Source organism: Globicephala melas, chromosome 5 (assembly GCF_963455315.2).
Source record: "Globicephala melas chromosome 5, mGloMel1.2, whole genome shotgun sequence".
NCBI classification, from domain to species: domain Eukaryota; kingdom Metazoa; phylum Chordata; class Mammalia; order Artiodactyla; family Delphinidae; genus Globicephala; species Globicephala melas.
Genome location: NC_083318.1, coordinates 123,126,153 through 123,140,444, shown reverse-complemented (window position 1 = coordinate 123,140,444; position 14,292 = coordinate 123,126,153). Strand labels below are relative to the sequence as shown.

General features: G+C 44.8%; 1 protein-coding gene across 3 annotated transcripts in view; it reads right to left on the bottom strand.

Moving 5' to 3' along the window:
* Window positions 1-2,950: 2,950 nt before the first annotated feature.
* TSPAN5 (tetraspanin 5) overlaps window positions 2,951-14,292 on the bottom strand; it is a 174,482-nt gene continuing 163,140 nt past the window's right edge. For all 3 annotated transcript variants that reach the window (XM_030865631.2, XM_060299769.1, XM_030865630.2), the window contains 5 exons: window positions 12,209-12,379; window positions 9,815-9,940; window positions 7,752-7,799; window positions 7,539-7,655; window positions 2,951-5,109 (listed from right to left, as the gene is read on the bottom strand). In XM_030865631.2, coding sequence (XP_030721491.1) covers window positions 5,044-5,109; window positions 7,539-7,655; window positions 7,752-7,799; window positions 9,815-9,940; window positions 12,209-12,379 — 528 coding nt within the window. In that variant the 3' untranslated portion in view covers window positions 2,951-5,043. The remainder of the gene's footprint in view (window positions 5,110-7,538; window positions 7,656-7,751; window positions 7,800-9,814; window positions 9,941-12,208; window positions 12,380-14,292) is intronic.

Sequence of the window (14,292 nt, the reverse complement as noted above, 5' to 3'; positions counted from 1 at the left end):
GGGGTGCTTTTAGAGGGAATACAAGGAATAGCTAATCTTTGTTTCAGGAGACTTGCTTGTCTTGAAGAGGAATACAGATGCAGATCAGGACACTGGGGCCTTGTGTCACAGAAGCCTCCAGAGTGCCAGTGGAGAGTAGGGGCGAGCTGGGAGGGAAAGTGTAAAAGGTCAGTGCACCTCCCCTCCTCGTTGGGCATTTTGACCGAGGCAGTGCCTCTTGCCTGGTAGATTAGCAGTTTCAGACTGTCTCCACCCCGTCTAGAAACTTTGTCTGAGCCTAGGCAGGAGGACAGGGCCCAGCTTCAACGTGTACACATTGCTACAGTGACCTGGAAAGTCCCAGCCATAAGATTGGGACTTAGATGGTGAAGGGAGCTTAACACCTGCTCCCTGACTTTCCAAAACAAACTCTGTCATGTCATTTTTCAGGAGTGTCAAAGGAATAAAGCACCTACCCACCCTAAGCAAGCAACATACAGCTGTACACCCTCAAGTTTCTCCAAAGAGCAAGGGCCTCTGAATAGACTGTAGTGACTCTTCCAACTCAAGTCAGGAGTGGTTCTACAAGGTCGCCACTAGAGGGCAGGCTGTTAAAACGTTCCTTTCAAACCAGTCGTTCTGCAAAAGCAAAAACTAATACAAGCTGACAAGCTCCAGGTTTAAAAGGCAGCTTTCTAGCTGGTCCTCTCCTACACGTAGTTCAATGGAGCGCAACACCATGCGAAGCACCACCTTGTTTGCATGCTACCATTTTCTTTTCAGAGTAAATTTACAGAGTAAAGCCCAGGAACGAACCTGCTCTTCCTTCAGCTTTCCTTCTGTTGGGGGTTCCTGGAAGTGAAGGAATTACTGGCCAGGGCAGGTCCTGAGGAGTTTGGTTTAGGTTAAAGGATACCAGGATGAACTCACTCAGGCACCCATCCTCTCCTTGGTGCCAAGCTTACAAGAGTACTACTCAGCATGAACACTCCCCAAAGATAACTCTATTTAATTCCTCAAAGAAGTCTTAAAAACCATAATTTTATAAACTCTTCTGTCACAAACTCTTCCAAAAAAAGAAACGCTCAAGTCTACAGATGGCTTCGGTCCCGTGCAGAATTTGGCTTCCCTTCTCTGTCCCCTACCCACACCTAGATACATCTGTCTTGTCTGTTGTCATGTATAGACTTTATCATGTCACCATGATAAGGCCCAAACTAAAGTATTTCCAAACAGTGCATTTTCCTTCTCATTCAAAGACTAGGCCTCCTACTGCTGAAAGGGCATCACTTAGAAACAGCCCCCTGGCCTCGCTGGAGAGAGCTGGCCACCAACCTCATTGGCCAGCGTTTATGGAGAGCTTCCCAGTTCTTCCTTGGAGGTCTCAACAGGATTTCCCTAGAGGAGGAGGGCTTCGTGGAATAAATGACAAAGAGCTGGGGAAGGCCTGCCAGGTCGCTGGGCTCAGGCTTCTCATTGTTCAGCCCACCGGCTTCCCAGGGCTCTGGTCCAAGGCCGCAGAACCAGGAAACTGCAGAATTAGTGCATCCACCCAGCCCCTACACACACACACACACACACACACACACACACACACGGCACGGAGGAGGAAACAGTCTGCATAAGAAGCAGCCAAGAGACACTTCTCAGCACCCCCTTGAGAGAAGGCTGACTGAGACCTGGGGTGGGGAGAAAGCTGCAAGAGAAGCAGAGGTTTATTCTTTGCGAGGAGGAGGGAGGACAAGGAAAGGCACTTCTATTTCAAGTGCTTCATGACACGAAATTCTGCTTTTGAATTCCTGCATTCATTTCAAAAAAAAAAACTATCAGATATTTTTAAATCATAGAAACCAATGATGTTTGTGGGAGCTGGTCAAACAACGGAGATAGAGAAATTTAATAATCATCCCCTTCTAAATATGGAAGAAACCTCCTGTAAGTTCTGAGTTTTGTAGACAAAGCACCTTGTTACCTCTGAGCTGTAACATTTCTCCTTTGTTGGCCCAGAGTTTGCTCTGAACAAGGAGGGCCAATTACCTCACGTGCACAGATCATCTCTATAGCACAGCTAAGAAAACTCAAGAAATAGGGATTAGTTATCTCCAGTTACCCCTGATAAATTTCCTTATAGTCAAAATAACATTTCTGTCTTAAATATCCAGGAAAGTGAGGCACATTGTTTCTCAAACAAGTATTGAGACATAGTGTCAGGGTCTGAGAATACTATGTGAACCATAACATTTTGTTTTCTTTTGATCTTTGAAAATAGTCTTTAATAGTTTGAAAGAGGCTTCTGAGGTGACAGTTCACAATGAAAGTACATTTACATTGGCATTTTAATCTTAAAAACTTAGATTTTTAAGATTCCTGTTCTGAGACTGCTAGAAATTATTTTCTCATAAAAGGCCTGTGAATATTATTAAGATTTACCTAGGTCCACGGGTCCTAAATCTCACTGTGCATTAAATTTTCACGGGAACTCCTTAAAAATACAGTCTCTGGCTCTCCCACTCCAGAATTGCTCGGGGCAAGGTCTGATCTGTATTCTACGTGGTGCCCAGGTGATTGTGACCAGCAGACAATGATTTCAGAGACAGAGGTTTTCCTCCATCCCCAGCTCTGCCCCTGTCTCTCATCAGTCCGTGTCCAGCAGCACAAAGGGACCTTCCCCTCCCCAGCCACAAAATGTCCCCTCTCCTTTTCCCCTCTGAGAGAACCTGATCCGAACGGTGCCTTTCCAAGTGTCCTTCCCAGACAAGGAGCAACGGCGTCACCTGGAAACGTGTCAGCAATGCACATTCCGTTCTCAAGCTCCACCCAAGACCTACTAAATTAGAAATTCTGGGGATGGGCAGACCCAGTAACCTGTGTTTTAACAAGCTTTCCAGGTGATTCCAATGCACACTTAAGTTTGATCACCACTGGATTGGAGAATTTCACAACTGCAAGAGAGAATGAAGACAGACATAACTCCACGTAAGGTAGAACCAAGTTTATTAATGACAACCTTTAATTACAACCACTCTCAAGTGTAAAAAATAAAGGGTGATTAATTAAAATTTAGAACTCACTTGGACTTGCTGTTTGGCCTTTCACTGGATGTGCCAAAGGGTGGGAAGCTCGCCTGATTCTTAATCAACTGGTCAGGTGGAGTTCACTGGAGAATGAGGTAACAAACAAGACAAGAGTGCCAACTGGAGAGCTCAAGTCTTCTCCATGTTGGAATGACAATACGGAATGACAACAGTGGTGGGGGCAGAGATGAAACAAAATAATCTTACAGCCAGAATATGGAACGAACATCTCTAACTACAAAGAGACACAGAAACACACACATGCAGAGTCATACACACCTTAACTCTGGAGCCTAGATTTTCAAAGAATTTTTGTCCTTTCTCTGAGCAGATGGACACATTCATCAGCCACAGCGATGCAACATGGGGCTGAAATGGAAAACCTTGCTAAGTTTCCACCAACTATGCTAGCTGGCTGCCCAGTTCTGTGTTGGTAAGTGTGTCATCACCGTAAAATACACCTATGGTCTTCCCAGTGTTCCACAGACTAACATCTCCTCCCCAGGGGGTGCGACATCCTGGTGGACCTGGATGATTAAAATCTGGGGGCAAAACTCGTCCCTCCCACCTGGAATGGGGGCAGGTGGCAGTCTCTGGAAGTGTTTCCCACCTTGTGTCACAGAACACTCGCCCCATCAATGCTCTCCCCTCCAAAGAGTTTGTGCTTTGTTACCATCCTGAAGGTGAGTCTGTACTAAGAAAAGAAGGAGCTCTGGCCATGCACGCTGGGTTTTTTTTTTGTTTTTGTTTTCATTTGTTTTTAATAAAAACGAACTAAAACCAGAAGAAAGAAACCATCAGAAGCTTTGATTGTGTCCACATCATTTCAGAATTGGGTTTAATTCCCTTCAAAGAGAAAGACGGGGAGGCTGCAGAAGAGGCCACGATGATCAACCGACACGGTTCAGAGAGTGTTGAGTCCACAGAAGCATTTGCGATGGCCCAGATGGATCCTTCGCAGACAGGGAGGACACATCTCTAAAGGCTGTGAACCCACGAAATCAATGCTGACCGAATAACGTTTTTAAAGGTTTGTAGAAAAGACGGCAGGTAAAGGAGTTGGTGGATTGATTCACAGGTCATGCAGGGAGATTATATAAAAAATTAATATTCGAGCTGAGTAAAAAAAAAAATCTTTAAAATTTAAGAAACTGTATATAGCTTTCACTTTTGGAAGAAAACAAAAACAAAAAAACACCCACAACAAAACGAAACCCATAGTATTCCAGAGTTTCCAAAGAATCCAACGACTAATTTGGTAGGCTGCAGTATTTACTACCTCTTCATTAACCTCATTTTCTCCTTGGATTTCACTGATAAATAAAGCTCAGGCCTACTCAGAAGAGAGATCTGTCCTGCTAAAATTCAGCATCATGAAGTGTTCCAGAGCCCTGCTCAGCACACAAGGAATATCCAACTTCTCTTACGAGGAGAAACTTCAGGAGAGACCAGACGTGCCCACACAAGTTCCTTGTTGAACGCGGTCACAAAATCTGAACCCAAAGGCAAGCTGTTTTCTTCTTGGGACCATGGTTGTAGCAGTTCCTTGAAATGAAACCACAGCCCTCCCAGGTAAGGGGCTGAGTTTTAGAAAAGACGCACTTCCTCAGGCCATGGCACAGGAGGCAGACCTCCAACTACCGAAGCAGAGAACAAGCCTTTTCCACAAATTCAGTGCATCTGGGTCCCCCACCCTCCCTTTTTTTCTCATTTGGTAAGTATCCAACCGTCCAGAAATTCATGGCTACAATAGAGATTCACGGCGCAACGACTTTCATACTGGTTAATTTTTTTTTTTTTAATTCTGTCAGTGAGCAGCATTTCCCGGTTCTACCCCCCCAAAAACTAAGTTCTGATGGCAGCTCCATCAGGTGGGATCGCAGGATGCCTCTGTGATTAGGGTCCGTGCAGCATGGGTATCAGTTGGGCGCAATGGAGGGTCAGGAAGGCGGGGTCTGTCCAGTGTCTGGAGGCAGCTGTTGCAGGCGCTCTACCAGCTAGCCCTGACAGCTTCAATATCACTCACCAGGTTCTGGGCCAGGCAGATCCCAAAAATCTGGGCAAGGAAGGAAAAGACAGTCAAACAGTAGAACTTTTAACTTTAGATTAGGCTTTTCTTTGGCCACTGAATTCCATTTTTTAAAAATCTTTGATTTTTAAAAATTGAGATCGAATTCACATCCCACAAAATTCATCCTTTTACAGTGTATAATTTATAGTGATTTTCGGTATATTCGTGAGGATGTGCAACTATCACCGCTATCTAAACCCAGAACATGTTCGTTACCCCAAAAAGAAACTCTGTACCCATGAGCAGTCATCCAGACCCCACCCCCATCCCGACAGGCCTGGCAACCACTAAGCCACATTCTATTGCTACGGACTGGCCTATTCTGGACATTTAATATAAACAGGATCATATAATATATGGCCTTTTGGGTTGGTCTGCTTTCACGTAGCAAAGTGTTTTCAAGGTTCGTCCATGTTGCAACGGTAGTTCAGTCTCTTCGATGGCTGAATAACATCCCGTTATACGGATACACCACATTTTGTTTATCCATTCATCAGATGATGGACATTTAGATGGTTTTCACTTTTTGGCTATTGCAAATAATGCTGCTCTGAACATCTGTGTACTTTTTGGGTGAACATGTTTTCAGTACTTTTGGGCACATACCTAGGAGTAGAATTGCTGGGTCATATGGTCACTCTGTTTAATTTTCTCATGAACTGACAAATTGTTTTCCAAAGAGACTGCATCATTTTCATTCCTTTCAGCAATGTATGAGGGTTCCAATTTCTCCACCTCCTAACCAGCTCTTGTTATTGGTTTGTCTTTTTTATTATAGCCATCTTGATATGTTTGAAGTGGTATGTCATCGTGCTTTTGATTTGAATTTCCCTCACAGTTAACGATGTCATTACGAATAGCGAATGTGTATTTTCTTTGGAGAAATGTCTATTCAAATCCTTTGCCCACCTTTAAATTGCGTTTGTCCCCTTTTATTGTTGAGTTGTTCTTCATATGTTCTATATACAGGATCCTTAACAGATGTACTGATGTGCAAATATTTTCTCCCATTTTGTGGGTTGTCTTTTCACTTTCTCGATAGAATCATTTTCAGCACAGAAGTTTTTAATTTTGAAGAAGCCCAATCTGTCCACTCTTCCTTTGGTTGCTTGTGCTTTTGGTATCATATCTAAGAAAACACTGCCTAATTCAAGGTCACGAAGATTTACACCTTTACTTTCTTCTAAAACTTTTATAGCTTCACCTTTTACATTTAGGTCTTTGATCTGTTTTGAGTTAATTTTTATTTTTTGGCCAAACCATGAGGCTAGCAGGATCTTAGCGCCCCCCACCCCCAACCAGGAATCAAACCCAGGCCCCCTGCCGTGGAAGCACAGAGTCCCAATCACTGGACCGCCAGGGAATTTTGAGTTAATTTTTATATGTGATGTGAGTTAGGGGTCCAAATACAATCTTTTGCATATAGATATCCAGTTGGTCCAGCACCGTTTGTTGAAAAGACTATTGTTTCTCCATTGAATGGTCTTGGTTTCCTGGTCAAAATATCAGCTGACCATAGATACAGAGGCTTTTTTGAACTTTCAGTTCCATTCCACTAATCTGTAGGTCCAACCTTATGCCAGTACGCTCTATCTCGATCACGGTAGCTTTGTAGTACGTTTTGAATTGGGAAGTGTGGATTCTCCAACTTTGTGCTTGTTAAAGTTTGTTTTGCTATTCTGGGTCCCTTGAATTTCCATATGAATGGTAGGATCAGCTTGTCCATTTCTGCAAAAAAGGCAGTTGTAATTTTGGTAGGGGTTGCACTGAATCTGTACATCAATTTCGGGAGTACTGTCACCTTAACAATATTAAGTCTTCCGATCCGTGAATGCGAATGGCTTTCCATTCATTTAGGTCTTCTTTAATTTCTTTCAACCATGGCGCCTCATTTGTGACCCTCTAAGTTAAAGGTATCACATCACCATAAGATGCAAAGCCTAGCTCTTGGGACTTCCCAGGAGGAAAAGTAGGTGCTCTCTTCCCTCACAGCACTTTGGCAAGGTGGCCCAGAGAGAGAAAGGAGCAGAGCGTATCTGTGAAACTCCAAAAAGCCTTAGCCTTGCCACTGGGCAAGGCTCTACATCTGACCATTCCTGTCTGACCGGTTGTCACAATGCCACGTTACTGAGCCCATGGCAATGTTGGAATGCCAGCAGGCAAATACTGACCCAGTCAATTTCTCTTTCTTGAAAAGGAAAAAAAAAAAAAAAAAAAAAAAGGTTTCCTAAAGTCTTTCAGGACAGTAGCATCTAAAATCAGAGCTTCAATAAAATACAAACCAAATATAGTTGAGGTCTGTTCCCCAGCCCTCCAATGTGTCTTAAAAACTGTGAAATGATGGTGAATAAGCAAAGCTCCTGTCCTGGTGAGCGCTCTCCCAGGGCATCATTTCCCTGCGACATCCATCTTACCTGTAGCAATGCAATGCCTATGAAAATACCAGCCACAATGGTTAAGTTGTCCTGCAACCACTTCTCAAACTGGGGCACACAGCCTTTCGTGTAGATTACAATCTGCTGATCGACTTCCTTCAGAAGGGAAGAGGAGAGCACAGCATCACTAAGCAAGTTCAAAAGCTCCTCCAACACCCTTCGTGCTAAGCGACAAGATGAGTTTCCACTTACTGGTTTTTGCCTGGCATCATAGCCACACTGAGTGTTGATGACATCTTCCTGGTGGAGAAAAGAAACAGAAGAGTGAAATTCACTCTTGTCAGAGAGAAAGCCCACCTAGGGGTCAGCAGAAGACCCCTGTTAAGTGCTGGTCAGAAAATGTTTATTTGGGCACACAGACGTCCCAGGCACCATGTTAAACACCTTTACACATAATTCCATGGAATTATTATAACCATCCTCAGAAGTAGGTATTAAATATCCCTTCCTTTCCAAATGAGGAAAACTGAGACTCAGGAAATATCAGAAAGACTAGTAATTCCATTATGTGGAAGGCTCTAGATTCAAAGTTGATAATCTCAAGAAGCTTATGGGTTTAGGAAACTGGAGACATAAAAACCACAGTTAAAGGTTTCTTATAATTACTTTCATAATGACTATCTTCACTTATGATCTTTTGGGGGGAATTCTACTTTTGAATCTATATACTTGTATGTGATTTAAATGATTTTTCAATGAGAATGAATTATGTTGATAATTAAAAATGATACCCTGACCACACAGCACATGGACAGATGCCCTGAAATCTTACAGGCCTGATCAGAAACGTGGGTTCCGCTGCTCTAGGTTTGTTTATGTTTCCCCTCTGGAGGGTATGGGGTGGATTTTATTAGCTTAGCATTTATGGAATGAGATATCTCTACCCAGAGGATCTGTCGTTGAAAGGGGGACACAACACCTAAGAATCTTCAGAATTCTTCTGATGGAACGGTAACTCAGGGCAGGGGCTGGAGACGGAGAGAGCAGGGCTTGCATCTACTGCCTGGGTGGGCGCCCTGGGCTGTGTGCTGGGCGCTCTCTTGCCTCCCAGCCTCCTCAGAGGAAAGGAGAAGTGAGCTAGTGGGAAAGGCTGGCGTTGCCGCTGAGGGCTCAGAGCAGGGCAGCGCAGTCCTCACCGACTCTGTCCCCTTCAGACCACCTCTGGTGGGCAGCCTACGAGAAGCTGTGCTTTGCTACCTCAGACCACTGTCCCCTCTTCTCTCTCTCTCTTTTTTTTTTAAATCGAAGTGTAGTAGATTTGCAATATTGTATTAGCTTCAGGGGTACAGCATAATGATTCAGTATCCTTACAGATGAACCACGCCCCCTTTTAAAGAGCCCCGCACCCCCCCTACCTTGCAGGGGAAAATCGGCCATGAACTCATCAGCGCCCACTCGGCTCTGCTCCTTGTGGGGAAGGGCAGGTCTGGGAGAGGACACCTGGGGACTGACCAGCCAGAGAGAGGCTGAAGAGGGCGGAAGGGCCAGGGGCACCTTCTCTCTCACATTCATTGTTCTAACCCTCAATTCTGGCTTTTAACTTACAGCAGGGGTGCTGCATTTTAAGCTGTTCTACCTACCAGGCACATGATTTGACTCAAAATACAATCAAACCTGTGGTAAAGAGGGTGGCTTGTGAACAGGTTTTATGTTTTTGTTTCCGTTTTTTTAAAAAAAAGAATGACTGTAGTCATTCTGGCCCAGAGTCTGGGCAGCTGCAGTCTTCCTGCAAGTGGTCTCGTCCTATCTTGTCTCAAACTCTTCTGCTATTCCTAGGATTCCTTTGGAGCTAAGTCAGCAAGAAAAGGGTTACTAACCCCAAGCAATGCAGAGAGCTTCCACACAAGCCCATCCTTCTCGCAAAGAAGGAATCACAGGCAACAGAGGCAGCTGCCTGAGTCTAAGCTCGGTTCCATCACTTGCCAGCAATGTGAGCTTGGGAAAGTGACTTAAACTCCACGGGCCTTGATTTCACCTGAAAAGGGAAGATAATGGTGGCATCTGCCAGCAGGGATGTTCCAAACTCAAGCCAACACACAAAAAGGCTTAGAATAGGAACCAGCACGTACTGCTAAATTAATGTCAGGGATGATTACTCCTACTGGGAAGATCTGAGCACTAACCCCCCTACAGGAGCTACAGTTAGGAATAAGAGGGTAAGAAGAGGTTTCCAGAAAAAACCCACTCTGCTCATCCCACACACGCTCTCGGTGTGACACGCGGAGCAGGCCAACGGGTTGCTGGCAGCCACTTACTGCGGGGTCTTTAGTACAGCAGGAGAAGGGCACGCCGCATCGCTCTCGACTTGCATTGGAATCTGTGCAATTGAAGTAAATATTTAGGTTCCAATCATCAGCTCCAAAAGCCCCACAGCACTGCCACTAGAGCAAACAGGAGAGAATTAGAACATCTCGACTTGGAGGCGACCAGGTGCCTACACTTGCACCCGCCAGGACGACCCACACCCAGCTTCTGCCAGCTCTAACCTTCTCTGTATCTCAGAATTTATTTTTAAACCAGCTGAACCTAAAGGGCTCCTGTAAAAGCTTCCAAGGTAAGGCTGAAGGTTTGTAAGGATGTGTTGGTGTGAGACTTAGAAAACAATTGATGAGACCCGTGGTGTTAGGTGGAAGACGGGCAGAGCCTGAGTTGTACAGCAGGGCCCAGTTAGAGATAAGCAAGACAGAAAACAGCGGTAGTGTCTGAAGGAGGCAGCTGGGGTTGTGGGTAGATCTAGAGGCTTACTTTTTTTAAAATTTCCATCTCTACACCTGAATGTTTTTTTTAAAAAATCCATTTTATTGAGGTGTAATTGACACACAATAAACTGCACGTATTTAAAGTATAGAATTTTATAAGTTTTGACACACTTATACATCATAAAACCATCACCACAAGCAAGACAGCGAACGTACTCGTTACCTTCCCCCAAGTTTTAGAGGCTTACTTTTCATTCTATATCTGTTTCTACTCTGAATTTTTATAAAAAAAGAGCGTGTATTTACATTTTCAACCTGAAAAAAATTCAATCATCTAATTAAAATATAATCCAACAAGATGTTCAATTCAGTGGGTCTTAAATGAGGCCTGATTCAAGGACTGCTCCACCATAAGGCCCTTTGACACTCCCCATGCTGGACTAGCCCTGCTTCTCCAAGTTAAAGAAACATCAAGCCTTGACCATTTGAAGGGTTTCAAGACCAATAGCTACTTCCAAGTATTAAAGGCCATGAGAGAAAAGTGAAATCACATGAAATAACAGAATCTCCATATAAGGCAGACAGCATCTCAAGAGAACGTGTATCTGCACAGTCTTCCGACTCATCGAGTCCTCCGAGCGCTTGGGCTGTGCATCTCCAGTTTGCCTACAACGCTCCATCAGATTGGTCACGCAAACTAGTCAGCAATAATACTTGGCAAGGTATGAGCCTGCATCCATTATGACCCAACAAAACCGTGAAGCCTGCTGAGGAGATGAAACAGGGCTTAATTTCACACCCGAGGGACAGCAGGCTCCAGGACAGTCGTTGCTGTCACCGAACAAAGGCAACACAATTCAGCTCACTTCCGAGCACCTAAGGAGGGCAGGGGGCCTCCCTCACGGCAAGCGCCGATGCAGCCCTCTCCTCCCTTTATCAAAGGGACCCCAGCTCACTCTGGAAAACTGTCCAACCAAGAGACAGCCACTGGTCCGCTGAGTTTCTGCGTGCCCTCCAGTTCTGCCATATACGTGAACGTCACGGACACGGCTCTCCAGGTCTGCTCACCTTATCCAGGTTTCTCAGTGCGTGCAAATAAAGGCCTGTCAGTGTGTAGGACGATAACACCTGAAGCCTGATATAAAACCATTGTACGTCTTATGAGAGTGGCATGATATCCCCGTGAGTTAAGTAGTTGCTACTATTATTCCCATTTTACTCTTGGGGAAATAGCTCAAGGTCCTATTAGCCCAAGGTCACTCAGCTAATCAGATTCTGGCACTAGCTGTGTCTTCCGAACCCTTGTTTATACCATTCTGCGTTGTGAGTGGAACAGGGCATCCGCTACTTCGTTCGCATCGCAGGGGCTGTCACGTCGTAATGTTGAGAAACCTGAGTGGGATGGCTCTACTCCACAGGTTCTTCACTTGTGAGAAGCCACCAAGGCTTGACTTTCAGTTTTAGCTGCGGGCGCTATAATAATATTTGGATAGGCACAATTCTAGGAACTTTGTGGATAAACATTCTATCGACTAAGTATATCATTATGAGCTATGAAGTGTGGAGAATGATCAAAAAGGGGGCCAAGGATAGGAAAGAACCCACATCTAACACCAAAGAACAGGGTTAAACCTACAGCAAAACAATCGTCTTCAAATGTCCATAGGAATGGGCACCTTTGACTCTAACCTTTTTGCCTAAGAGTTTTCTTCCTTGTTCTTAGTAGAAATTGAGGTAAGTGAAAATAAGACATTTCCCACTAGGGTACATATCGTGTACGCCCTAGAACAAGTCAGAAAATGATAAATACACAAGCAAACAGACAAAAACCCATGCAGAAAAGTCAGAGGTAGGTTCCAGCTGGCAGGTGCAGAAGCCAGGAGGAGTTTTCATTGGGGTCATCCTTCCGAGAAGGCTTTTAACTTGAAAATAAACCAAATTTAAACTTACATATTCCTGGGTGAAGTCTATGAGGTTTTGCAAATCAATGTCATCCCTGTACGCTCTGATGTTGTTGTTTATAAAGAAATACAGCTGGTCTTTGATCCAGTCTTTGAAAACGAATGCCAGAACCCCGGCAGTGAGCTCCAGGAAGAAAATGATTCCCAGGAAGACAGAAAACTAAAACAAAAGGCACACACACAGACAACAGTTATAAGGGCGATTTGATCCTGTACAGTCAAATGCTTCCTTCTAAAAAGCTGTATAATACCATTGGGTTGTTACCCACGGCCAAAGCAGATAACCTTCAGTTTCTTAAGATTCATTAATAGAATATTACACTCCAAGAAGGGATTTTTAAAAATCACTTCATAATCACATTTTAGGGGCTCTGGTGTTCCATTTGGTAATTAACCAACAAAGCCCGTAAGCAGACGTGGATACTAGGAATGCCTCATTAGACCCACATTAAGGCCTAATGAATTTCTCCTGATGAATGCATTCGTCGGACGCCTGAACAACGACCTGCTCCTACCTCTAGTAAGCTTTTGGAACGCTGAAAGATAAAATAGCCCAGTATTTTAAGATTGCCTGTCATTTGTTACTGTGGCCTTGATTCTGTATGCAATACAGTCCTTTTCCGGATTCAGATACCGTGTTAACTCCCCTTTGCACCTGCGACACGGGGCACAACAGCAGATGGGTTCATTTTAGGTGAAGAGGTCAAAGAGGAACTGGGTGGGAAGGAGGGGGCAGCTGTGACATGAAAATAATTTCCCATGATGCAAACAAAATGAAACCACTGGGCTGAGGGCTTTCTTGGGACAGCAAGCTGTGCTGGCTTTCCTTTGTGAAGCACCAGGCCCAGAATACTTTAAATAGCATCAACGCGCAGCCAGAGGAAGACTTCGGGCTGACGCAGACAACAGGAATTTAAAAGGAAGGCCGGAGACCATGGGTTGCAAGGTAAATTGCCCATAAATCTGCAGAAATTTCCCTTTCATCTAGAAGACCCAGAAGTGTCTCATCTTAGTCATATCAACGTCCCGCTCACGCCCATGGTTCTTTCCACTTCCTCCCACCCCCATGTTCTCACCCTTTTCAAACTATTTTGCTCAAGCCATTTACGAGAAATGAGGCTGTGAAGGACCAGAGGGTAAACGGCAGGCAAACTTCTGTGGACAAGGGCAGGAAGGGTGGCACTGGGGCCACCTGCTGAGCCGAGCTCCTGAGGGCTCCTGCCACCCAGGGAGAGGCTGGGGAGGTAGAGGGGCTACGGTCTGCGGTGCCTACATTCAGCGAGCAGACAGCATGCAGCCAACCAAGAGGAAAATATATTGGCGACGGGTGCAAAGGAAGCTACAGCTACTTACGAAAATAAAAGACAAAAATGGTTTATGCACTCAGCAAACACCTACTGAATGGCCCACAAGAGATCAGGCTCGGGCCTAGGTGGGCTTTGCAGAGGCAAGGATAAGTAGGACCACAGCTCTGCCTCCAAAGAGCCCACAGTCTTATGTGAGGGTAGGAAAGGACCGGGGGGTCAGGTTTTTCCACGTTAGATGTCAGTACATCTGGCAGTGTTTATCCAGGGTGCCAAGTGCCATTCTGGGAGGATGGCCATGAGGGAAGGGGTGGAAGGAAGAAAGAAATGCCTGCCAAAGTCTAGGACCCCAAGGTCTAGGTCCCAATTCCAGACGCTCCAGCTCAGCCCCTCAGGTTCCACAGAGCTCCTGGTCATCTGTCCTTGATGAGTTCACTTTAGAAATAGAATCTAAACAGTTCTTAACAATCATCAGTAGTACCCATAATTTCAAAGTGAGCTTTCCTCAATCTAGAAAAAAGGAAAGAAGAAAAATCCTATCACTTTCACACAATGCCTACCCCCCCGCATAAAACGACTCCCTCCTTTATCGGGTACTAATCTACACATGTAAATACGACAGTTATCACACTGTAGAAATGAGAGAATCATAGCTAGTTCACAGGCGCGCACATGCAAAGTAGCAAAACACAGGTCAGGCAAAGGTTTTAATTAGATTTTTGTTCTCACCTCTATCAAGGTGAGGCCCAGTCACCCTGGTAAGTTTTCT